Source organism: Myotis daubentonii, chromosome 3 (assembly GCF_963259705.1).
Source record: "Myotis daubentonii chromosome 3, mMyoDau2.1, whole genome shotgun sequence".
NCBI lineage: Eukaryota > Metazoa > Chordata > Mammalia > Chiroptera > Vespertilionidae > Myotis > Myotis daubentonii.
In genome coordinates this window covers 206,314,060-206,339,951 of record NC_081842.1, presented here as the reverse complement: position 1 = coordinate 206,339,951, position 25,892 = coordinate 206,314,060, and the positions used below count along the sequence as shown (strand labels likewise).

At 54.4% G+C, this 25,892-nt stretch overlaps 1 protein-coding gene across 5 annotated transcripts in view; it reads left to right on the top strand.

Annotated features, from left to right (window-relative positions):
* Nucleotides 1-6,958: 6,958 nt before the first annotated feature.
* EPHB2 (EPH receptor B2) overlaps nt 6,959-25,892 on the top strand; it is a 180,390-nt gene continuing 161,456 nt past the window's right edge. For 2 of the 5 annotated variants that reach the window (XM_059690876.1, XM_059690874.1), the window contains exon 1: nt 6,960-7,166. In XM_059690876.1, coding sequence (XP_059546859.1) covers nt 7,106-7,166 — 61 coding nt within the window. In that variant the 5' untranslated portion in view covers nt 6,960-7,105. Of the gene's footprint in view, nt 7,167-25,892 lie in introns of all 5 variants that reach the window. The other 3 variants (XM_059690878.1, XM_059690877.1, XM_059690879.1) reach the window with 2 other exon arrangements.

The window sequence follows — 25,892 nt, the reverse complement described above, 5'->3', positions numbered from 1 at the left end:
GGGGCTGAGGGGACCATGAACTTGCAGGGAAAGCAAACTAATGCATCACTACTAGCGGCAGGTGTTTTGTGTGTGTCCTCGCATTCTACACTCGTAACAAGCCTGTAAGCATCAGGCCCGTTTACAAATGAAGAAACGGAGGCTCGAGATCACACAGGACTTAAACACATACCTCCCTTGGCTGCAAAGCCCAGACTCCTCCACTCTGCGAGGCTGCTTTGCAGGAATACAGGTGAAGGAAACTGAGGTGTGTGGCATCGGCCTGCTGGGGAGTTCAGAGAGGGGCAGTTGGCCGCCGGCAGGATTCGGAGAGGAGGAGCCATGTGACAAGGATGAGTCACACTCTGGAAGAGAGGATCGGGAGAATGTGGCCAGAGGGAGGCTGAGTGCGAGAAGGGCTTGGAGGTGGGGACGGAGGGTGCTGCTGGAGCTCTGAGGACGAGAGTTTGGCCGGAGCAGGGGAGACCTGGAGGTGAAGAGTGGGAGACAAGGCTGGGACGACAGGCTGGGCCCCGTTGCTGAGGGGCCTTAGCTGCCAACCCAGGCAGTTTGTGTGTATTGCAGGGAGCAAGGAGGATCCACTGAAGACTTTTGAGCAGGAAAGTGGCTCAATTGGAGACGTAGAGGGTCAGGGAAAACCCGCCCGAGGCTGCAGAGTTAAGAGCGGAGAGCTAGAGAAAGAGGATGAGACTAAATAAGATCCAACCCCTACACTTTGCATTTAGTTTCCCTCCAACGTCAAATAATTAGAAACAGCAAGCACTAACCGTGGGCCAGGCTCAGTGCTAAGCATTCCATGTGTCATCTTATTTCAGCCTCACAACTCTAGGCGATAGACACTATGATTAGCCCATGTTACAGATGTGGAAACCGAGGCACAGAAATCTGGAGTGGCTGCCCCAAGGCCACCGGGCTCACGGGAGGAGGAGCTGGATTTGAATGCAGGCAAAGAAGCCCTTTTCCAGAATAAAAACTCAGTGACCTTCACCCCGGAACGCTAGTCCTGCAATGGGGTGGAGACCAGGGGCCCAAAACGGAAACCCAGGACCCCAGCACCTCCTGCCTTGGGCAACCTCCACTCCGCGGGTGCTCTTGGAGGGCCCGTTCACTCGCAGAGCCGCCAGGTGGCAGTCGGGAGACTGGCTGCTCAGAGCTGCAGCCCAGCCCTGCCTCCTCCAGCTCCAAGTCACAAAGACCCGGGGCTGGCAGCCAGGACTGAGGCAGAGGGTGGCTCTCCGGGAACCCTCCCCTCTTGGTTGCTCCGTTCCACAATCCCTGCAGCCTCTGTGCTAAGAGGAGGATCCAGAGCAGAGCTGTGTTCCCAAGTACCTTCAGGTGAAGCAGGAAGACACGGGAGAGTTGCCCATAACAGTACTGTTGCCTGAGAGTTTTTAACAACCCAGGGAAATGCTCACTCCACCTTGCTAGGTGTGTGTGTGGGGGGGGGGGGGGGGGGGGGCGGCAGGAAGAGGACACAGCACTGTGCATACAGCAAGAGTATAGCTATGTGCAAAGCACGCGTGCCTAGAAAAATGCCTGGAAGGAAGTGGATCAAAGCATTAACAGGGGTTCTCGGGACGGGGAAATTATGGGTGGCTTTTGTTTTCCTTCTTAACTGTTCTGTATCTTCTTTTTAACAATGAGTGTGTGCTGCTTTTATCATGAGGTAGAAAATGCTTTTCTTAAGAGAGGGAGGAAGGGTATTTGCTATTAAGAATTTTTTCCCCCCCCTAACTCCTCCAGGAAACCTCCCCTCCTTCTCCTTTGTGCCCCTGGAGGGTGTGGACAGCCTCTATTAAAGAGCAGTTTTTACTCCATGGGGTAATTATTGCTGCCAGTGTCTAAGTCTATGCTATTCAATATGGTAACCACTAGCTACTAGCCACACGTGGCAATTGAGCACTTGAGATGTGGCTAGTGGGAAGTTAGAGATGCGGAAATATAAAATACACACCAGATTTCAAAGACTTAGTGTGAAAAAAAGACTGTAAAATAGCTTATTAATTATGTGTTGAAACGATAATATTTTGGCTATATCGAGTTAAGTAAATATAATAAAGTTAACTTTACCTGTTTCCTTTTACCTTTTTTGTATGGCATTGCATATGAGGCTTGTATTATGAGAAAATAAAAAAATTATATATGGGGCTTGTATTTGGTGCTGGTCCTTGAGTTTCCTGAGATCTGTGACTCTGCCAGCTCCGGCTCAGAGAGGGGAAGGGGCCTACGTGAGGACACACAGCAAACTAGTGGCAGGACTAGAACTTGAGCCAAGTGTCTACTCCTCCCAGCCTGGCTCCAGGCGTGATCTGACCCATCACTGGCCATGTGCCCCCATCAGTCTGCATCCGGGCAGGGAAAGGGCACTGGGATGGGAGTCAGAGACCCAGGTACCCTGAGAGGTGATCTCCATGTTCTCTCCAGGCTCTGCATAACACATTTCCCTTTCAGAAACCCCCTCCACCGTCCCCTTCAGGAAGAAGTCCTCAAGGAAAGCAGAGGGATGCAGAGCTCGTTAGCATCTCCTGGGATGGCGGAGGGAGGACACAGGTCCTACTGTCCCCAGCGAACTCACAACACTGCGAAAGTCAGGGTTGAAAGGGGCCTTGGATAAACCATCGTGGCCAATGCCCTCATTTTGCATTTGTGGAAGTGGGGCCCAGAGAGGGTGAGTGCCCTGCCCCAGGCCACACAGCCAGTTAGGGAGGGCTGGGACATACCCTGGAATCTCAGTCTAGGGCTATGGAAGCCAGGCCAGTCCCATTGTCAAGGAGGAGCCTGGCATGGGTTGGTACCCAGGCTACTCCCAGGCCCTGCTAAACCAAGCTCATGCTGCTTCCCCCTGGCTCAGATCCGTTCCTCCTCTACCTGTAATCCTCAATGGCTTCCCACTGTTCTTCCTCCATGACCTAATCTCCTCCACGCTCCAGCTGCTTGCCATACTTCAGCTGCTAGTCCTAGAAGGCACCCAGCTAGTCCCACCTCAGGGCCTTTGCACTTGCGGTTCTTTCCACCTGGAGCTCTTTTCCCACACTTTCGCAGGGTGGACTCCTCACCTTCACGCTCCCCCTTCAAAGAAGCCTTTGAGGGTCCCCCATGGCTAGAGAAGCCTCTCCCCTCAGTCTCTCACTGGTGGTCCCATCACCCCATCACCCTGTTTTATTGTCTTGCTAGCACCCATTATCTTAATTATCTTATACATATACAGGTCTTCCCGAAGCAGAAAGTAGGTTCCAGAAGAGCAGGGCCTTGTCAGGCACGTTCATGGCTGTGTCCCAGCATTCCCCAGTATCTGGCAACGGGCATGTAGGGAGTGCCCAATTCATGTTTATTCAATTAAATCTGATTGAAAGAAACACCGACAAATCAGGTCACTGAAGCCTAATTCTACCTCCCACCTCCCATCCCCACCAAAATCTGCTGTATGTCCTTAGGCAAGTACTTTTTTCCCTCTCTGGGCCCCAATTTCCCCTTCTGAGAAATGGAGCTCCCACTCCTGCCAGGCTAGCTGGCAGGGGAGGCTGGCTGAATTAGCATCAGCGTGGTTGATGGGTGTGAACACTGCTTTGTAAACTGTTAAAGCGTGATTGCAAATGTGAGTAGCTGTTGTCATTAGACAAATGAAGCTTAAGCCGCCTCTGATTGGGTCAGAGGCACGGGGGCAGGGGGGGCGGCGGCTCCCACCCTGGCCGTGTATAGTTCTGAATTGGACACTGCCTTCAGGTAGCTCGCAGTCTGTGGGGGTGGTAGAGATAACATGCAAATTGAAATAAGCTGGGACACCAGCAATGGACCATTCTTCAGGAAACAGATAATAAGTGCAAATAGTCGGAGAGGGGGGTGAGGCCAATGTCAATTAAAGCTCCTGGTAGGGGGTAGGGTAGGGCCCAATCCAAGCAGTTAGAGCGGAGAGGGCAACTGGGTGGAGTGCACAGGCAGTTGCCACAGAGACCAGTGAGGAGGGGTCTGGCCAGACTGCAAAACCCAGCCACCCTATAGGATCTCAAAGGGAATAAAGTCACGTTTAGGGAGAAAAAGATGGGCGAGGAGAGGGCTTTATTTTACTGTTACCACCATTTTCCTTTTCAGTCCATTAAACGCCCTGGACAGATGCCTATTTAATTATATGATGCTGAGTGAGTGACTTCTGTCTTCAGGCTTCAGTTTTCTTACCTGTGAAATGGGAATGTGGGAAGTGCATGAAATGATTCCCCGAGTTCTATTCATTCACAGAAGGCACAAGGGCATCAGCACTGGGGGCAGACAGGCCTGGTGTCTGACTTCTCTGGTCCTCAGTTTCATCATCTGAAAAGGTCAGCACTTCTACCTCATAGAGTTGAAAGACTAAGGGGGACAATGTAAAAAAAATACACAACTTCTTTTATTTTGTAATATGTTTATTGAGTTCAGAGAGGAAGGGAGAGGGAACGATAGATAGAAACATCAACGATGAGAGAGAATCATTGATCAGCTGCCTCCTACACTCCCCACAATAGGGATCGAGCCCGCAAACCGGGCATGTGCCCTGACCGGGAAATGAACCGTGACGTCCTGGTTCATAGGTCGATGCTCAACCACTGAACATACCAGCTAGGCAAAAAATACACAACTTTATAGTGGAAAAAACTTTATAATAGAAAGGGGGGCAATGTATAAACAAAGCTTAGCCAAGTGCCACATATCAGATCCTTAATGAATGCCACAGCTGTTCCTGTTTTGAGTCAGTGGAGGGTGGTACCACTGTGGGTGGGTGGTTAACAAGGACCTGGAGGATAAAAACAGCAGAAGAGCTGAATCCACTAGCACATAATAAGTGCTCAAGAAAATATTTCTTGAACTGGGAAGAGGTTGGGCACCTGGATGTTGGCACTGGTGAGTGCAATAGCTTAGAGTCACTCTGCCCAGGAGAGTGGGTCAAGCTCAGGGTCTCAAACCTGGGTCCCCTGGAAAGTCTGAGAAGCAGGAACTGAAAATCAAGGCAGTCCACCCCAGTGGATCTTTTTTTTTTTTTTTTAATATATTTTATTGATTTTTTACAGAGAGGAAGGGAGAGAGATAGAGAGTTAGAAATATCGATGAGAGAGAAACATCGATTAGCTGCCTCCTGCACATCTCCCACTGGGGATGTGCCCGCAACCCAGGTACGTGCCCTTGACCGGAATCGAACCCGGGACCCTTGAGTCCCCAGGCCGACGCTCTATCCACTGAGCCAAACCGGTTTCGGCGGATCTTTTTGTTGTTGTTAATCCTCACTCAAGGATATTTTTTTCCCATTGATTTTTTTTTTCCCCATTGATTTTTAGGGAGAGTGGAAGAGAGAGGGAAAGAGAGAGGGAAACATGGATGTTTGATTAGTTGCCCAGGCCTGCAACCAAGGTACGTGCCCTTGACTGGAATCGAACCCGGGACCCTTTGGTCTGCAGGCTGACGCTCTATCCACTAAACCAAACCGGCTAGGGCCCCAGTGGACCTTCACACTGGTCAAGGAGGAATCTGTAGGCTTAAGGGGGGGAATCCCCCTCACACCCCTTTTCCCCTCTCTCTGTTCACTTCTGAGCAGTCTCCTTCCCAGACAGTCCGTCCCAGTTTTTGAGGTTCACTTCCTCCTGGTGGCCTTCCAGGAGGCACCCATTTCAGTTGGATTCTTGAAGCTTCAAAAGATGACCCAATTTTCCAAACCTTAGATGGAGCCTCAGAGTCCCATACCCCTTTTCTTGGTATGGACTGTAGGGTAGGCCCTGAAGGGAGGGGATGGCAGAGAGATTTCCATAGTTTGTGGGACAAAGGGCCGGGCACAGACTGCATTTAAAGTGTCTGCACCTCCACTGGGCTCGTACACCCACTCCACAGAGTGGGGAGCTCCTGGCTAAGGCTTGTTTGTCAGGAGTGAGGCTCCCAAAGGCCAGGGGCCCTGCCTAGATGGTCCCCGAAGGCCCTCGCGGCCGCCCACCATCCGGCCTCAGCAAAGCCTGTTAATGATGATGGTGATGAAGGCTGTCAGAGCAGGGCCGGGCCCACAGGGATGGAACAAGGGGCTGTGTCCTCCCTGAAGGGACAGCCATGCACAAAACCATGGCTGCACAGACAGGTCCGTTCCGTATGTGGCGGGGAGGGGGCGCCCCCAGAGGCCCCCCCCATCAGCCTCATTTGCCCCCAAATTGCAACGGAAAGATGAACAGAGGAGAAATCCAATCTACACATTGAAGGGTCTGCAGGGAGGGGCTCCTGCTCTGGCTCCGAGCGAGGCGGGAGGGTGGGCCTGGGGTCTGCCTGCCAGGGCCCGGCCCCCGCTGCAAGAGTGACCCTCGGGCCCCGCGTTAGCGCCAAGGCCGACTCTCCCAGGCGGAGGCCCCAGCCCGGTCCCAGCGCCTGGGAAAGCCGCCTGTTTTGTTCCCATCTCCACCCGCTCCCCCCCCCCCCCCCTTTCTCTCTCCTTTTTTCTCATTCATTGCAGTTCGGTCCCTTTCTGAGCCGCAGGGACCTGGTGGCAGGGCGGAGGTGAAGGGTGGCACTCCCGGCCCTGACAGGTAGGGTCAGCGCCCGCTTTGGGCAGCCCCTTCTTCCGCTCTCCCCCCGGGTCCCCTCTCCCTGCCCCTGTCAGCCGCGCCAGACGCTCCTCGGCTTTGCAGCATTCAATAAAAATTCAGAAACATTTGGGCTGAAATCGCTGCTTTATCTGGAGGAGCCACCGCGCCGGGAGAGACCACTGCGGCGCGGGGGGAGCCCAGTGTCGCCGGCGCCCGAGCGCCAAAGGTCTCCGCGTCCCAGAGCCCGCGCTGCCGGCGGGGGACCCGGCGGGCGCGGGTCACCGGGGTCCGGGGGGCGCGCGCGGCCAGCTGGGGCCCAGGACGCGCGCGGGGGGCGGCGGCCCGGCCGGGCTCCCCCCGCGCCCGCGGCTCAAGTGGGCGGTGCCCAGCGCTGGCGGAGCCCGGGTCCCCGTTCTGCCCGGGCTGGATGGCTCATTCTGCTGGCTGCGCGGTGGCGGCGGCTGTGTGTGCGCCGCGCCTCGCCGCTCCCCCCGGCCCCCCGAGCCCGGGGCGCGCGCTCTCGCCCGGGCCGCCCGGGCCCCGCGGAGCCGCGGCCCGAGGCCCCGGGAAGCGCAGCCATGGCCCTGCGGAGGCTGGGGGCCGCGCTGCTGCTGCTGCCGCTGCTCGCCGCCGTGGAAGGTGAGCGGGCGGGCGGGCGGGCGGGCGATGGGGGTGGGGAGCGGCCGGGCACGGGCGGCCGCCGGCGCCCACCCTCGCCCCGCGGCCCGCAAAGTTTGCCCCGCGGCCGGCGCCGGGCGCAGGTGGCCGCGGGGAGGTGTGTCCGGCCGCGCGGGGAGGCGCGGGCCCCGCGGGCGCCCGGGGAGCGGCGGGCGCTGATTGACTGTGCCAGGAGGAGGCGAGGGACCATCTTGCCGAGGCTTTGTAGCCAGCCGGGCGAGCGCCGCCCAGGGCCGGGGGCTGCCCACGCGCGTCCGCCGCCCCGGCCCGGGCACCCCCTTCGCGCCGGCCTGGCCTGGCTCGGCACGGGCTGGAGGGGCGCCGGCGCGGGGGCCCGACGCCCAGTCGGGGCTGGAAAGTTTGGCAGGGAGCAGAAGGAGGGGGGCGCCGCGGCTGGCCGGGTGGGGGCTCCGGGTCCGCGCCCCGGGATGGGGTCGGCGCCCCGAAGAGCGGGGACGGGCGGAGTGGAAGTGAGCGCGCCAGCCCCTCGCGTCCGTGCCTGCCCATCGCCCGCGGCGTACAATGGGGTCCCCTCCCAGAGAGGACTACGGGGGGATGGGTCCGTGGGCATCTCTCCCTGCGCGGGGTCTCCGGGCACCCCTGCGGGCCACCGCCCCGCTGGCGGCCAAGCTCAGCGTGGCCACCGGAGCCCGGGAACTTTCCAGCTGCCGTCAGGGCCGGACCAGATGCTCTTACCATGTGTTGGCCTTGGCCGGGGGCGCGGGCCATCTCCCCCTGGTGCCGCTGACCCCCCGAGGGACAGGCGGGCTGCCAGGTCCCCGGAGCCAGCCTCCCCCGGAGGGGAAGTTAGTGGGGTCTGGGTGTGCCCACCAGCAATGGCCGAGCTTGCAGGGCAAGGCATGAATGTGAATAATGGTTCTCGCGTGTGCAGCACTTTACAGTTCTCACGGCGCTTTACAGTTTATGAAGTACTTTTCACTCTGTGCAGCTCTCCGTGCTGCACACGGCTGCGCGTTGACAAGGTACTTTCGATGTACGGAGGGCTTTCCCACCCACAGTTGCCTTACTTTCCCCAAAATCAGTTTCCCGGGCAGCCAGGTGAGCGCGATTCTGGCTCCCTTTGACTAGGTGGGGAAACCAAGGCTCAGAGTCCGCGGGTGATAAAAATGGAACCCAGGGCGGAGGTCTGCAGCCTGGGCTCTCTTCACTTTGCTGCATCTTCTTGTTGCTAAACCCTTTCCGGGACTCCGCCACCGTGGGCTGAGGGGTGAAGCGCAGGCACACTTACCTCCGTCCACTGTGGGCTGTTGCGAAGCGCCCTTCCCCTCTTGCAACTCAAAACCAAAAACAAACAAACAAAAAATTCCAAACAAAAAAAGCCAAAACCCAGAACAGGTCCGATAGGCCTGGAGGAATGGCTCCAATGGGGATCATGATAGAACTTGAGTTTCTCTCTCAGCCACGAGCGCTTTCGTGACCATAGTTCAAGGGGTGAAGGGGCGACCCTGGATGGCGGCCACCGTTGCTGGCACCGAAGCCGCTGTCCCCTGGCTCCTGGAGGTTTCGGAGCCTGCCCGCAGTTTGCCGGAGTTGGGCCGCTGGGGCTCCAAGGGTGCCACGGGGTCCCGGGTGTGGAGGGCAGCCCTGGTCCCGGCTGCTGGCGGGAGCTCCCTGGAATATGGCTGAGGTACCACTTATTAACTCTGGCTTTGGGGAAATGACTCATGCGTTGGCCCACTGTACATTGGGATGTTTACAGTATTATGGGGAGCTTGGCATAAATATTGCTATGTAGGTTGCAGTCAGCGGTGCTGGAGGGGAAGAAAATTGGCCCCTTTTTCATTGGACGTGTTTTTAATTACCGTGGGGTAGATAAAGGGCCATGTCTGTCCAGCCATGGTTTGGCAGGGAGAAGGCTGCGGCCAGGCTGGACCCTGGGCCCTGGACCCAGGGCTGGTCGGCTGCTAACATACCAGGAGGGGATGGCTGCTCTGGCTGCCACTTGGGGGCAGGGTGGGAGGAGGGCTGCTGTGGGTACCCCACACCTCATTTCAGTGCCCCCTGGTCACTAAGGAGTCTGGTCCATTAGGGGTTAACAAGGAGCTGACCAAATGGATTGGGAGATGGTATGAGGTGGAGGTCGGGGGCCCTGCTTCTAATTTCCCATAGGATCCTGGGCCATCTCCCTTCCCTATAGAGGCCTCCTGGGTGTAAGATGGTCTCCCTAGTCTCTTGGGATTCCATCATATGCACCCCACTTCCCCTCGCTGAGCCTCAGTTTCCTCTTCTGTCAAATGAGGGTGATCATGACGCCCATCCTGCCTGTCTCACGCGGGTGTTTGGGATTCAGAGCAGATACTGAGTGGGGAAAGTCCACCTCGAAGACCTGTGTGAGGCCGGTGGGGGTGCAAGATGCGAAGGGACAGCGCTGCTTGTGGCACACCCCCAAAGACCCCAGGGTCCTCCTGGGAGCAGCACCGACTGTGGAAACAGACAGGACTGAAGCTTGGGGTGGTGGGAGGGCGGCCCCTGGGCCTCTCTGGGCCAGTACCCAGAGACATGCGGCCACCACTTCTTCCCCTCCCCCTCCTGTGCCCTGTAGTGACAAGGCTGTCCTGAGCCTAAGGTCCTAGGAAATCTGCAGCCTTTGGAATGTGAGAGGAGAGAGGGGGTGATGTGTTGGGGCGGGGACTCCTGGGTTAGGATGTTGAACTTAGTATCTCCCCGAAACCATGAGACCCTCCCATGGGAAACACAAGTCCAGAGCATCTAAAGTGGGGGCTTTGAGAGGGATGGGAGTGCCCAGGGGACACAGCCAGCAAGAGAAGAGGCCAGTGACAGACCAGCCACTAGATGGAATCCGAAGGTTGAAGTTCAGAAAAATTGGGTCTCCTCTGTGCTTTTGATCTCCAAGTATTTCTGGAGCTTCCTCTCTGGCTGGTACGGTGCTGGACCCTGGAGCAGGTGGGGAGGTAGGGGAAGCGCTGATAGGGAAAGCAGTTGGCAAGATCTAATGTGTAACTGTGTGCCAGGGTGCTGCCAGGAGGAAGTTGTGAACCACCTGGGGCAGCAGAGGCGGTTTGGGATGCAAGAGGGTTATTCCGCCTTTTATGGCTTTATCGCTGGCCTCATTTTCTCACTGCCCATTCTCCCTGCAATGAAACTTTCTCAGCCACCTGTCACACTAACGAACGGTGTTTTCCAAGTTAAGGAGGTTGACTTTGGGACTTAGGGGAGGAGGAGAATTTTGCCTAGAAAAAGAAACTGTGTGTGAAGACGCAGAGGCATGGTGATGGGATACTTACCTGAGTGTAGCTGAGGAAGTCAGGGTTGAGGGCAGCAGTGGGAGACAAGGTGGAGAAAGGGGTGGGGGGGGGGGGGCAGGACAGGTCCTGAAGGGCTAGGATGGAAGGAGAAGGAAGTTTGGACTTGATGCCGAGGGTAGTGGGGAGCCATTGAAGGTTCTTGAGTCATTGAGGGACCTGGCCAGGTATGTGTTTGAAAAAAACCACTGACTTCCAGTGTGTGGGATGTTCAGATGAGCCGGACCCGCTCCTGCACTATCAGGAAAAGGCCAGCTTGTCTGTTCTCTGCTAGACTGTGAGCTCTCTGAGGTCATCTGCCTCATTTTTGTGTCCATAGTTGTGGTAAAAAAGAGCTCAGCTCAGATGCCACCTCCCCAGAGGCCTTCCCTGATTACTTCCTGAAACAGACCCAGTTCTGCCACTTTCTATCCTACCTACTTCGGTTTGCTTCATCACACCCATCACCACCTGAAACGTATCAGGGATTTGTGAGTATCCTTGTTTTGTGTCTGCCTTGACCACTAGACTGTACACGCCAGGAGGGAAGCGGTTCTTACCTGCCATGTTTGCTATGGCGTTCCCAGTACCTAGAACTGTGCCCAGCCACGTGAGCACCCAGTAACTGAATGACTAGTGAGGGGAGGCATGTTGAGTGAATGAATGATGAGTGGGTATATTATATTGCGTCCGGCAGTATCCGGAGAATGACCCACACACAGATGGAGGGTCCATCTGGCCGGGGAGATGAAGGAAATCTTCCTGGAGGGAGAAGCCAAGGGGATGGCTTGCAGGGAAGTGTTTGGGGATAATGGATAGACCAGTTCAGCCAGAGCTAAGGATTCAGGCGGGCCGGCAGCAGCGAGGTACTGGACCAAGTCCCTTCCTTATGGAGGTTGAGGGAGACTGCCTGTCCTCCCCCCGACTCCTCCTAACCCCCCATCCCAGCCCTCTGCTGGGCCCACCTCTATCCAAGGCCCAGCAACCTTCAGTGGGATTAATTTGGAATTGGTTTTCCTTTTATGTTTGTTTCTCCTGCTTCTCACTTTTTAAAGGAGGCTTGCTTTCACATATTCATCTTAACCAGGAAATCAGGGCTTAGATTTAAAACCCAAATGCTGTAGAATTTAAAGGCAAGTTGACTCATTCACTCATTCCTCCATCCAACCATATATTTTATAAAAGAGTCACTGGGTACCTCTTCCAGGTCAGGCGCTGGATAGGAGAAAGGATGTTGGCTTTGGTGGGGAACAGGCCCAGCTGACATCACGGACAGTGTTGGGTAGAAAAGACACAGCCTTCAGGGGCAATCAGACCTGGGTTCGAATCCCAGCACTGAGCGCTGTGTGCCCCGGACAAGGATCTCAGAGTCCTGGACTTCCGTTTCCTCGGGGAGTCCTGTGGATACCACTTACAGTGTCAGGCACACGAGGCTGAACATTCCATGCTGTTCTTGGCCCCTTGGCGTCCCCTCCCCCGGAGCACCCGTGATGGCTATGTCCTAATTTGGCCTCTTTTTGGCGTTTGGATTGTCCAGACAACACATCAGCCCTCAGTGTCTCCCCCAACCCATCCCGTCCTGTGAGGCTGTCCTTCCTGGCACATTTGGCCCCCTGCAGGGTTTTGCCTCAGCCTCAGAGCCAGGGTAGAAGCCGCTGTGCTGGACACTTCTGCCTGCCCAGAGCTCACCTACTAGTTTGAACCACAAGTCAGGTCCATGCTCACAGAGAGGCCCCTACAGGAAGCGGGGTGGATGGAGCGGGCTGGTGACAGAGAGGCCTGGGCTGGGCCAGGCAGGGGAGCTGTGCTCCCTCGGACAGTGGAGGGGTGAAATCAGGATGGCCTCCTGGCAGTGGTGAGCCTGGCCTGCACCTCTGACCAAGATCCTGTCCCATCTAGTGCCTGGCCTGGTTGCCTGACTTAGCTGGAGATTGGGTAGATCAGTAATGAGGCCAGGGTTGGGGGGGGGGGGGCGGTTAGGAGGTTGGGGGCCTGTATTTTTAACACACTCCCCAGGTTTTTCCATTGGGCAGGCCAATTTGCCCCCCTGGTGGCCCAAGATAAAATACTGGACTCCTGGGAAAGAGAAAGAGGAACCTCAGCAGGAAGCTGGAAAAGACTGAAATGAAGTGAACTCAGTCCGTTAGCGCCCACTGGCCCGGGCTGCCTGCCGGCTGGTGTACACAAAAAGGCTTGGCCGGGGGAGGGCAGGGCGGGAAGAATGTTTGCACAGGGGTGGGGCGGCCGTTGCTGGTGACAGCACCTGGGAGCTTCCTGATTGGGATCAGCTCAGGCTGATAAGGCTCCTTGAAAACGTTTTAGGGCCTTTCCTAGCAGCTGCCTTCTGAAGGGTGGAAAAGGGGGACCCCTGGCTCCCTGGCGCCCCCGTGTCACCCGAGGGGCTTGCCTCGCTCTCCTCACCCTCGGCCTTGCTCAGTGGGCTTCCTGGAGCCATCGGTTGCCCTGCTGCGGCCCCTTAAGCATGGAGGTATCCTCAGGGAGGAGACCTGGCCTGCTCAGTGGCCTTGAACAAGTCAAGTGCTCTCTGAGCCTCAGTTTCCTCATCTGTAAACTGGGGATACTGCCTGTCAGAGGAGTAAAGGAGATGCTGGATACAGTGACCAACAGAACAGCCTGAGCATGGCGGTGCCCCGCATTCATTAGCTGTCATTGCTATGAAAGGTCAGCACTCACATTCCTTGACTCTGAAATCCCACAGTGCTGACTGCTTTCACTTTTTCAATAGGGAGAATAGCCTGGGGGGAGGGGCGGGTATAAAAAAGGGTGTTTGGAGTCATACTGTTTTTTACTGTGTGTCCTCTGGCCAGTTTCTTAACCTCTCTGAGCCTTGGTTCCTAAGGCTCAGTCATGTTCCTTGCTCTTGAGGCGGTTGTGAGGAATGAACGTGTTAACCCGCTAAAGACTGAGCTGAGGGCGTGTCTCCAGTGTGATGAGCACGCGGTAAATATCAACTATTGCTGCGTCTGCTGCTGGGTACCGACAGGAAACGGGATTCAGAGGAGGGGAACGCGGGTGCCGTTCCACTAGGGGGATTCTGTCTCCAGCTCTCCCCACCGCCTCTTCACTCAGCTGCAGGAAAACCAAAGATACAGAGTGAAGTTCTGAGTCTATCTGCCTTGGGGGTGGTTGCGAGGCCCCTCTAGCCTGCTTCTGGGTTTCATCCGGGTTTTCCTCAAAGGTCCCATCCTCACCCCCGTTCACCCTCCCTGATCCTCGGATCCTCTATGGCTGTGCCTTCCTTCTTGGCCATGTACCTGCCAGTGCCAACTTCCACTCCATGATAATGATAATGGCCATCAATTCTTGCGCCAGACACTCCACTAAGGGCATTGTGGACACCGTCTCATGCAGTTAATCACTCCATCATCTCCACCAGATGGCTTTATTGTGTCCATTTCACAGATTCGGAAACCAAAGCTGGGAGAGTGAGTGGTCCAGGGACACATAACCAGGGAGGGGGAGGCAGGGATGGGAACCCAGGCTCAAGTGACTCCAAAGCTCATTCTCTTTATTGCCATTTAAGCGGCTTCTGGAATGTGCTTGCCGGCTCAGAGGAAGGGCTTGGCTCCGGCGAGGGTCTCCAAGGCAGCCGTCCAGCCTCTGACTCCATCGACATCCTGAGATAATGCAAGCGGGAGGGTTCTGGAACTCACAAACCTGCCATAAAAAGGCAATCTCTGTCATAATGGTCAGAATAATGTTGTTCTAACTTAGACAAATCGGGTGTTAACTCATTTCGTTGTAAGGGGCGCCTCCACAGAGAACCGAGGAACAGTCGCAGGGCCATCCGTAGCCTGCACTTCCAAGTCCATTAGCTCATTGGGTTTTCACAGCCACTCCGTAAGTGGGCCCGAGCCAGGAGGCCCATTTCAGAGATGAGGAAACTGAGGCCTGAGGGATACCATGATTTGCCCAAAGTCAGTGGCCAGACCCGGCTTGAAGGCAAGCCAGTCTCAACTGCCCAGAGATCATCAATCCAATTTGAATCCTTCGCCAACATTTAAAAACCAAGAGCTTTGACAGAGGAATTCTGTTTCTGGCGTCTCTGAAAAGTCAGACAATCTGGCTTCCCTGGGCCCACATTCCCACATGGCCATCGTTGGCTGGAGCTGAATAGTGGCTGGCTCTTCAGGCAGAACGTGTGAGCGCTGGGGGTAATTCGCCACCAACTTGAGCCACACATTTATGTTACTGGTCTGGCCCCTGCAGGGTTGCCTTCTAGATCCATCCCTGTCTCCGTGTGTGATCTGGAGTAAATTGCTTCTCCTCCCTGGACCTCAGCTGCCTCTGCTCTGCAATGAGGGGGTGGGACTTGGTGGTTTTGGACGCCTCTTCCAGCTCCAGGATTCAGAGCCCAGCGGGGAGGGGAGAGCTATAAAAAGTACAGGGTTCTGTCCCTGGAAAGTGTAGCGGTTACCCATTGCTGCGTAACAAGCCAGCCCAAATCGTATTGGCTTCAAGCAGCAATGACTCAGTGGACTGGCTGGCTTCATGATTCTGCTGCTGCAAGGTGTCCGCTGGGGCCACTCATGAGTCTGCCCTCAGCGAGGTGGTGCTGCAAGGTCCAGCGTGGCCTCACATACAACTTTGAGGCCCTGGTAGGAACGAATGAAAGGTTGATCGCCCCCTCTCACTCCGTAAGAGCCCTTTCCTGTCGGTAGTGTAGACTCAGCTGTCTTCCATGGCGGCTGGCTCCTAAGAGGATAAAGCGGAAACGGCAAGACTTCTTGAGGCCTAGGCTGTAATGTGAAAACAGCCCCCTGCCATCAGAGCCTGTCACAAAGCCGTCTTCTCAGATTCACCCCAGGCATCCTCCTCAGGTGCAGGCAGAGGGAAATGTCCCGGGCTCGACCTTCTCCTCAGTCATTAGAGAAAGTCTCATTCCGTGCTCAGCGGTTTAACACATAAAATTCGACTATATATTGCCCAGAATCTCAGGGTGACACCTAGAGCTCATCACCCCGACTCACCTGCTTCACCATTTGCACACATCTCCATGTGCTCTGGGCCAGCCTGTGGTCCAAACTGAGATTTGGACCCCGCCCACCTAGGTGGGAGGCGTGGCTTTGTGCTTAGCGATGGGAGGCATTGTTGGTGGCCATTATTTGGAGGCATTCTCATGGGGTGGGGGTAACAGGAAGCCAGAAACCTCATTCCCCGCCTTCTGTTCCCTCCCACCCGACCCCAGCATCGGCCTCCAGTGTTATCTGCCTCCTCCCGGGGAGAGCAGGTACCCTCCGTTTCACCTTATCCTTTGCCTGGCACAAGGCCTGGTTCATGATAGGCACTAACTAGATGTTTGTGCAATAAAGGAACCTACACATTAATTAAAAACGGCAGCCCGGACTATAGATATTCAAGACCTGGCATGGGGCTTGAGGCCAGAGGAGGAGGCCCTGGGCTGGTAGGATTGAATTTGGAGGAGGGAGCCGGTCACATCATCCCTCTGGACCTCAGTTTTCTCATCAGTACATGGGGGTGGGGGGGCGGGTGTCATGATTTTAGCGACCTCAGAAGGAGCAGCTGTGTTCTTCACCCCACTACAAAAGAGTCTGTAATGGCCCTGGCCGGTTTGGCTCAGTGGATAGCGCGTTAGCCTGCGGACTGAAGGGTTCTATTCCAGTCAAGGGCACATGCCCGGGTTGCGGGCTCGATCCCCAGTAGGGGGCGTGCAGGAGGCAGCCAATCGATGATTCTCTCTCATCATAGATGTTTCTCTCTCTCTCTCTCCCTCTCCCTTCCTCTCTGAAATGAATAAAAATATATATATTTTTAAAAAGAGCCTGTGATGGTGTGACTGGGGTTTGTCCCGCCCATCTTGGCCAGGAGCCACTGTAGGAGCAGGAAAACATCGGGGGAAATTTAAAGAGTCTAATGGCATTGGCCAATTGCTATCATATCTAACTTTGGACCACAGGTTGGTTCAGAGCACGTGGAAATTTGTGCAAATGGTGGAGGGGGCGGGCGGGGGACACTGAGCTCTGAGCATCACCTTCCAAGACATGGTGAAGACTAGGTAGGGGCGATGCAGAGTCCCACTGGATGTGTTAAACCACTGCGCCAGAAATGGGGCTCCTCTTTGCCAGCCCAGTACAGCTAAGGGAGTCACCAGAGTCCTGACTGGCGCTCCCCGACTCCCAAGCTGGCCTGGACTGTGAGCTGGGTGTTGGGGCGGCAATGCCCCTGGGGGAGAGGGGACACATGTCCTGTCTGAAGAGGCAGGTGCCACCCACTCCTGACCAAGTTACCAGGCTGGGATCTGGGCTCAGTCTTGCCGGTTCTTCTGATCTGCAATGTCCTGATATTTATGGAAAAACGATTTTTTAAAATTTATTCAACTTATTCTAAAATTGTCTGGCCACACCAAACCGTGTTTGCCAGCTGGATTGGGCTCACTGGCTGGCAGCGCACAAGCTCGAGTGTCGGTGTGCAGGGGAGAGAGGTAGGCAAGGTGTCGTCTTCATTTTACTGATGGAGAAGTTGCTGCTCAGAGAGCTGAAGTGACTTACCCAAGGTCACAGGGCTGGGAGGCAGTGAAGGTGTGAGAAACGCCTCCCCGCCTTCAACTGGGGAGTCTCTTTTTCTGTGACTTCCCTCCATGGGTTCCATGTCCCACCTTCCAGAACAGTCCAGGAACATAAGCCCCTCTCAGGCATCTGCCACGTTTGCAGGCAGCGAGCCTGTCTTCCTTCCGTTTCTCCTTCGAGGGCAGAGTCGGAAAGCACAGGGCCCTAGAGTAGAACCAGGCCAGGTTGGACCTCTGGCTCTGATGTTTACGCACAGCCTGACCTTGGCCCTTTTAACCCTTTGAGTGCCAACCAATATCCTAGGAACTATGCTAAAATTGCCAAGGCATTTTTGCTGATTTTACAGCAGTTTAGGAAAAAAATTATGAATCGCAAGTAAATGAAGTTACATATTCAAAAACTTAAGGAAACCTTTACTACATGTGTTTTCATCTTTGACATATATTGTTTGCCGATTGTATTATAAAATACTAGTAGGAAAAAAAAACAACTGCAGGAGGAGCGCGATAGCGCGCCCGGCACTTTTGGCGAAAGACAGGAGGAGCGCGATCGTGCTCCCCGGCACTCTAGGGGTTAACTTACCTCTTTGAGCCTCAGTTTCCTCCCCTGTAAAATGGGGTTAGGAAAGGCTTCCTGGAGGAGGCGACCTCTAAGATTGAAGTTAAGGAATAGCGAGGCGAAGAAGCCGGGCAACAGACAGCATCTGCAGAGCCCCAAATAGGGGGCCTGTGAGTGTGCCATGTGTCTGGGGAGCTGCAGAGAGCCCTGTGTGGCTGAGAACAGGGCACGCCAAGCACTGGGGCGGGGTGCAAGCTGCCCGGCCCCAGCAGGGAGAGAGTGTGGGGTCAACATTCCCATTATGGCGACGACATATGTCCGCAGCACCAACTTGTCACTTGGCCTGAGTCCATGGGAAGCCGGAAGGACAAAAAACATCTGAAACGTGTAAGTGGGGAGAAAGCGGCTTAGCGCACAGTGGGATGCGTCCCGCCTGAATGGGGCTTCTCCGCCTCTCACGGGGAGGCAGAGCCTGGGAACAGCCTCGGCCAGAGCCCGTGGGGCCTCTCTGGAACCCACGAAAGGCTGTAGCCCAGGGAGTCTGCTCGCGAGTCAGGGCCCCGGCCTGTGCGTCCTCTTGCCTGTCCCCATCAGTGTCAGCTGTCACTCCCCGCGGCCTCGGATGGCAGCTCCTGCGGCTCGGCTCTCGGGAGAACCGTTGAAAGGGCTCCTGAGCTGCCAAGGGGGCCCCAGTGCTGGGTGTCCCGTCTGGAGCCGGCCCGGAAGCCCCGCCATGCCAGCGAAGCTCAGGACCCCTTCTGATTGGCCCCTTCTGGGGTTGAGAGGTTCCGATGTCCCCTGGGCCTGGGTCCAGGGATATAGCAAAGACAGGAGACACTGGGGGAAGGTCCTGGACTTGGGAGGTAGGCAGACTCTTCAGATCTGACCTCTCCATTGGCTATGCCACCTTGGGTAAATCTCTTCACCCTCCTCAGCCTGGGTTTCTCATCTGGAAAAGGAGGAGGATGTCACCTAAGTTGTTGTTTGGGGAATGAAAAGAGGTCATGTGTGAAAAGCAGGTGTTTACCGACCCTCTCCTACCCTATTTCTCAGCTTTTTCAATGAGAATCTAATAGTAGTAATAACAGTAGCCGCCACCAGCATTTATTGTGGGCTTGCTAGAGACCAGGCACTGCGTTTGGGGGTTATTATTACTCGCTTTCTTTAAATTAAAAAATTAAGGCTTCGAGAAGTGAAATAATGTGCCCGCCGTCACTCGGCCAATAATGATGGAGCCGGAACCCATACTCAGGCAGCCTGACTTCAAAATAGATCCACAAAGAGCTGCTGTCCTTTCTTTTCATTCTTTAAAAAAAAAAACCTTTTTGAACACACAGAAAGTTGCAAGCATAGTAAGATAAACTCCCATGTATCTTCCACCTGGATGCAACTTTGTCGCCACATTTGCTCTCTCTTTGTATGCTGTGTGTGTGTATGTACTTGCATGTATTTTTTGGAACCATTTGCACATAAGTTACGGACTTGGACAAAGAATTGTTTACTGAGATTCATGTATGTCTGAGGTCCACTTTAAACACTATTTTACATCACTCTGCCTGGCACACAGTAGGACTTGAATATTGGCGGCAATTAGGAAAAATAACAGGTATTGGCAGCAATTAGGAAGAAAAACCCACCAAGCACTCCCCCTCCCCCACCCCCCATTACCTCATTCAGTCCTCACTGTGAGTGGCGTCTTCATTTTCAGAAAAGGGAAGAGCGACTCAGAGGTTAAGTCACTTGCAGCAAAATGTGAGCTTGGGATGAACACCTGTGTCTGCTTGACAGCGAAGCGGTCCTACAGAACATCGGGGATCCGTTTCTGTGCCCTCCAGGTTTGCCCCTATGGTAGCCACCAGCGCACAACCCAGCACAGCAGATGGCAGCCTCCCTCCCAGCTGCAGTTGGATGTAGCCCTTTCCCTCTGTAAATCGAGGGGGAATTATAGAGGCTGGTGGACTTGGAAAAACTGGGGACTGGCCCAGGGTCCTGTGTTAACCAAGTGGTTGTGAGGATTCCTAGAATCCACCATGCTACTTCCTGCTGCCCTTGCCTGGGTACCCTTCTCACCTTCTCTCTGTGGCCGATTCTTGCTGCTGCGAATTAAGACAAAACTTGAGCATCTCCTCCTGTTTGAGGCCTGCCCTCATGTTGCACCTTCTGCCTCCGTGTTCTTGGTGGCACCTTGTATTCATTCCTTTTTTATTGCCCAGGTTAGGCCACACTGTGCACTGTGTCAACATGTCTGATTCCCTCCAATCACACTGCATGATCCTCTGCCACATCGATTGGATAGTGATGGTTGCATAGGTGGTTAGCAGCTGATTACCTGGATAATTTGAGTGATTGATAGTTGGAGTGATGAGTGGATAGGTAGGTAGGTATATACATACATGCATACATGCATACGTACATACACACATTCATACATAGAATGGTTTCGTGGAGAGTGCATGGGTTGGATGGCTGGGTGGATGGATGGATGAATAATGGCAGGATGGGTGCATGCGTTAGACACTTGGGTGGATAAATGGATGGAAGAGTGAACAAACAACAAACATCAGAATGCATTTCTCTCCCTCAGATTCCTTTTGCTGTCTGCACTGTGGCCATCTCCTTATCCTCTGGACTTAGAAAGAGTTAGCAAACAGCATACTCCCTAGGAGGGGAGGACCTTTCTGAGCCACTGACTGGCTTTGCCAGAGTTTCCGCACGGGGCGTTCTGGAGGAGTTGGCCCGCAGAATGGATTTCTGTAAAGTAAATCCGATTTTCCATCGACTTGGCTCACACTCCTGGAGATATGTTCCTGCTGTCAGGGGCTGGTGCTCCTGGAGGCTGGTGACAGGTGGGGGAAGAGCTGACACTCCCCTGGGCATCAGCTGCCCTGAGCTTCCACTCACTCAACCTTGAGAGCAGGCTGATGCTGGCCAAACGTGGGAGCTTGGAGCCAAGGGGAACAGATCTGGCATCTGGTCCCAGAAGTCGCAGCTGCCAGTGGGACGCTCTGCTCCTCGGCTGCTGGGATAGCACACTCAGCCCCACCCAGACTTACCTGTTTCCATTCATTTGTCCATACACCCTCCCTTCCTTCCCATGATCCCACTCTCCTTCCATCCATCCACCCACCCGTCCATCCATTCACCTGTCCATCTATTCAGTAATAATTTATGAAAGCCTCCGGGATGCTGGGGACAGAGAGCGGAATTGAACAGGATAGACATTCTGATGTGAAAATGGTATATGCCGGTAGAGCAGTGGTTCTCAACCTTCTGGCCCTTTAAATACAGTTCCTCATGTTGTGACCCAACCATAAAATTATTTTCGTGGCTACTTCGTAACTGTAATGTTGCTACTGTTATGAATCGTCATGTAAATATCTGATATGCAGGATGGTCTCAGGCGACCCCTGTGAAAGGGTCGTTCGACCGCCAAAGGGGTCGCGACCCACAGGTTGAGAACCGCTGCAGTAGAGGGACAGACAAGTTCTCTTTCCTCTTCTCCCTTTCCCATCCGCTCTTCCCCTTCTCCTTTTCTCTTTCTTGTCTTCTTCTTCCGTCATCAACATCACCATGGCAGCCTCCCACCATTGAGTTCCTATTAAGTGTGAGGCACCATGCTAGCTGCTTTTCTAGCATGTTCTCATTTATTCCCCTCGACAATCCTGCATAATAGTTATTAACACTTGTTTTGCAGATTTTAAAAAAGCAGGTTCAGAGATGTTTGGTGATGTGGTGACTACATACTTGTGTGTAAGATGGAATCTGTTGGGTGCAAAAGGCTGGTGGGGAAGGCATATTGGCCAGGTAGGACACACAGTGGATGGGATGAAGGGCATTCTTAGCAGAGGGAACAGCCTGAGCCAAGAGGTGGAGGCTGGAAAGGGGCATTGGGGGATGGAGCAAGAACAGGGGGACGCAGGCTAGAGGTTGAGAGAGGCTGTAGGGGGTTGGCCTTGATTAAGCCAGCTGGCTCTGCCCAGCTGGCTACTCTGGTCATGGGCGGGGGGGGGGGGGGGTCAGGGTGGTGGAAACCATGGCAGAGTGAGCATGTCAGGGGAGGACAGCTGTCTGGACCCCCTTCTACCCTGGCTGAACCCCTCCAGCTCCCAGAAAACTCCTCAGTATCCTGCCCCACCCCGCCCACTTCACCCCTTGGTGTCGGGGAAAGGTTGTGGGGTTGTGAACCTCTGCTGGGGTTCAGCTCCTCCAAAGAGCCTGAACAACACAAGCGGTGCCCCAGGAGTCTCCCCTGGATAGAAAATGCTGGAGCTGGACATGTAGAGAAACAGAGGCCCAGGAAAGGACAGCACCTGCCTGAGGTCACACAAAGCCAGTTGCAGGCCTGAAGCCTGGGGCAAGGTGCATAACCACTAAAACTCTTCCCAGCTCTTCCCGAGGGCCAGTGTGGCTCAGTGGTTGAGCATCCATCCATGAACCAGGAGGTCAGGGTTCAATTCCAGGTTAGGGCACATGCCCAGGTTTCAAACTCAACCACCAATAGGGGGCATGCAAGAGGCAGCTGATCAATGAGTCTAATCATTGATGTTTCTTTCTCCCTTCCTCTCTGAAGTCAATAAAAAAAAAATATATATATATATTTAATATATTTTATTGATTTTTTACAGAGAGGAAGGGAGAGAGATAGAGAGTTAGAAACATCGATCAGCTGCCTCCTGCACATCTCCCACTGGGAATGTGCCCGCAACCAAGGTACATGCCCTTGACCGGAATCGAACCTGGGACCTTTCAGTCCGCAGGCCGACGCTCTATCCACTGAGCCAAACCCGTTTCGGCAATAAAAATATATTTTTTAAAAATAAAGTCAACGGCTATCTTTTCAAGCTGTAGAGACTTGGATGAAGTATTTAACATCTGCCTTTAGTCCTTTTGAGAATGAGGTGGGATAAAAATAAGTAATGGGCTTTATTTTATAATTTACTTTTTTTTGTTAATCCTCACTGGAGGATATTTTTTTCTATTGAGATTATATATATATATATTTTTTTTTTAATTTTTTTTTTCTTTAGAGGGAGTGGAAGGGAAGGGGTGGGGAGAGAAACATCTGTGTGAAAGAGAGACATCGATTGGTTACCTTCTGAATGCGCCCCTACCAGGGTGGGAACAAGCCTGCATCAGGGACTTGCCCTTGACCGGGAATCAAACCTGTGATCCTTTGGTGCACAGACTGAGGCTCTGTCACTAAGCTACACCAGCCAGGGCTAAATAATGGGCATCTTTAAAATGACTTAACCATTCTGAACTTGTTCACGCCTCTGTAAAATGGGAATAATACTGATAAAAATAAGACATCTAGTCAGTGTTTTCCTCACTGTAAGAATGGATGCTTCAAAAGGCAGGCATTTGTCTGTTGTTTACAAGTTTCCAGCATGGTGCCTGGGACATAGTAGTGCTCAGTAATCCATCAATGAATGAATGAAGAGCAGCCATCATTTAAGGGCTTCTTACAAGGTGCCAGGCGCTGCACAAAGCCCTTCACATCCTGCTTAATCCTCAAAACTGCCCTGAGGAATAGATATGATTGTCCCCACTTTCCAGATGGGGAAACTGAGGCTTAGAAAGGTTGCATATGACTTGCCCGTGGTTTTAGGGTTCCTGGGCAATGGAGTGGGGATTAGACCCTGCTCTGGGACTGCTAGTTGCCCTATTCTCCTCATTCCCCTTCCCTGGACCCTCGTTTTCCCATCTGGAAAGCTCCGGAGCTGGCCTCTGACCTTCTCAGGGTCCTTGCGCATGGACTTCCCGCAGCTCTAGGTTGTCCTGTCGATTATGACCAACCGCATTCCGAAGGGAAAAGGCCTGGAGGTTTCTTGACGCTCGCTTCCCTCCTGGGATTGTAACACCTGCACCTCTGTGGCCTCCAGACAGCGCTGCCTGGATCCAGTGCCCGGTGACCATGGGGAGGAGCTTTCTCAGGGCCCTGACGGCGTCTGTGCCAAGGTGCGAGGCTCCAGCTGCACGCGGCGGGCCGGGCTGCGGCTCTGTCTGGAGCACTGTGCGGAGAAACAAACACAGCTGTGTTTATTCCAGAAATTACACATCCTGATAATCTGCTCACTCGGGGTAATGCCTCCCCGTTAGGATCACAGGGGGAGCCACACTGAGTTTCCTGAATTTCAGGGTGGATGTGAATTCTCTGACAACTGTGCTGTTGAGCAGACCTTGGCCAGCGAGTAGACCTCAGCCAGCGGGCACCTCGAGGCCTTTGAGGATGCCGAATTCTTCGAGTGGTGGGTGAGCTCACCTGGGCATGAGATGCTGGGAGGAGAGGACCTTTTGCCTTGAAACCTCCAAATTGGGGGATTCGAGGCTGACACTCCCCAACCCTGGCCACACTTGGGACACAGAGACAGGCACACCTATATTAGGAGAACTTGGCCTGGGGTTGGATTTTAAGTGCAATCATGTTTTTCTAAAACATTTCCATGATTCCTTATTGCTTTTGGAATAAAGACCCACCCTTCCCCTGGCCCCAAGGCCCTGCTTGGTCTGGCTGCAGCCCGTTCTGTGGCTCGTCTCCATCACATACTGACTGGGTCCTGCAGCTCCAGCCACCCTGGCCCTTCAGTCCCTCTTACTTCCTAGGCTTCCTCCCACCACAGGGACTTTGCACAGGCTGGTCCCTCCTCCCTCATCACCCAGTTAACGCTCACCCATTCTCCACTTTTCCAGGGACGCTTTCCCTGAGCTCCTCAGAGCTCCGCAGGCCAATCTTTTGCAGCACTTGTCAGAGTCATCATTTGAAAATAAGTAGTGTTTCCTTGAGTGTCTCTCTGTCTCTCCTCCCAAACTATAAACTCCACAAGAGCAGGGACCGTGATTGAATTGCTCCATCGCTAGATTCCCCGGGCCTAGCATAGTGTCTGGCCCATAGTAGGTGTTGGGTGAGTACGTGTTGGTTGGAAGAATAAATGACGGGATGACTAAACGGTTCTTGGGATAAGCAGAAGGAAGATACGCTTCTGTTTGTTCTTTTGGGTGACAGTTGGCAGAGTGCTGTGACACCCGTCATCCCCCTTTAATTGAGCAGACTGGTATTGAAGTCTGCAGGGGCTTGGCACAGGGCCAGGCCCCCGGGTGGGGGCGGGGGATCTGAAGTGAGTCAGGCATCATGGACCTTGCCTTCGGGAGCTCACGCACTCGCCTCCTGGGATTTTGCTTCTCCTAGATGGACGCGGGAGGATTCTGACAGTTAGGCAGGGAAGTAGCTTGGGGGGGCCGCATAGTGGCTGAGTGTGGATGGATGGACACTAAGATCTCTGGCACTCAGATGGGTGGTGCAGGGGGAGGAGGGGTCCCTGGCCTTTGGGCGTCTGCAGCCCTGGTGCCCTGATAGCCAAGCCTCTTCTCCATGTGACTGTGGACAAGAACAGCGGGCAATGTGGACTGTCCTGCCTTATGGAGCTTTCCTTCTAGTGGGCAAGACTGAAAGTACTACCCAGTGAGCTGGTTAGGTGGTGATGGTGCCAAGAAGCAAACGGGAGAAAGGAGGATGAGGGGCCGGCTGGAGGAGAGCGCTCAGGCCCGGCATCTGAGCAGAGGTCTGAGTGAAGCGAGGGAGAAGGCGCTGGGGGAGGGTGTCCCAAACAGTCAGGGCAAAGGCCCTGGGGCAGGAGTGTGACAGGAGGCCAGTGGGCTGGAGCAGGAGGTGGAGGAGGGGCTGGGGGAGGACCTCAGGGGGAGGGGACCATGGCCAGGGCTTAGCGTCTACCTCGAGTGAGATGGGAGTGGTGGAGGGTTTTGAGGAGGCTGCAGGATCTGTGTTTAGAAAGCGCCACTCTGACTGCTGTGGGGACACGGACGGATGAAGCAGGGGACAGGAAGGAGCCTTTTCAGAGTCCAGGTGAGAGATGCTGGTGGTGGGCCTGGCGTGGTAGCAGGGGGGAGGGGTAGGGAGGGGACGGGTGGTTGGGGGACAGACCTGCTGATAGATGGCCCTGATTTTGCTCCCCAATGTCCTTCTTCATTCGGTTGGAGGGGGAGGGAAGGCAGCACTGTGTGTCTCTTCTCACCCTGACCCTTCACCCCTCCACTCACCCCAGGAGGCTCTGCTGGGGTTTGTGATATAGAAGCATTTATCTTTTTATTTCTAACATAAATCAATAATTTATTAACAACCTGATCTCCTGGCAGCTGCATTGGTGATGCCAGCATGTGCTAGACTGTTCTGGGGGCTGGAGGACAGAGGCGCAGGGAAGAGTCTGGTCCGGGTCCAGGTCCAGCTTGGGCAGGACTTGCCGGGTGACTGAATGCGTTTCTTCCCTCGGTGGGCCCTGGCCCACCTCTCTGTAGAATGAAAG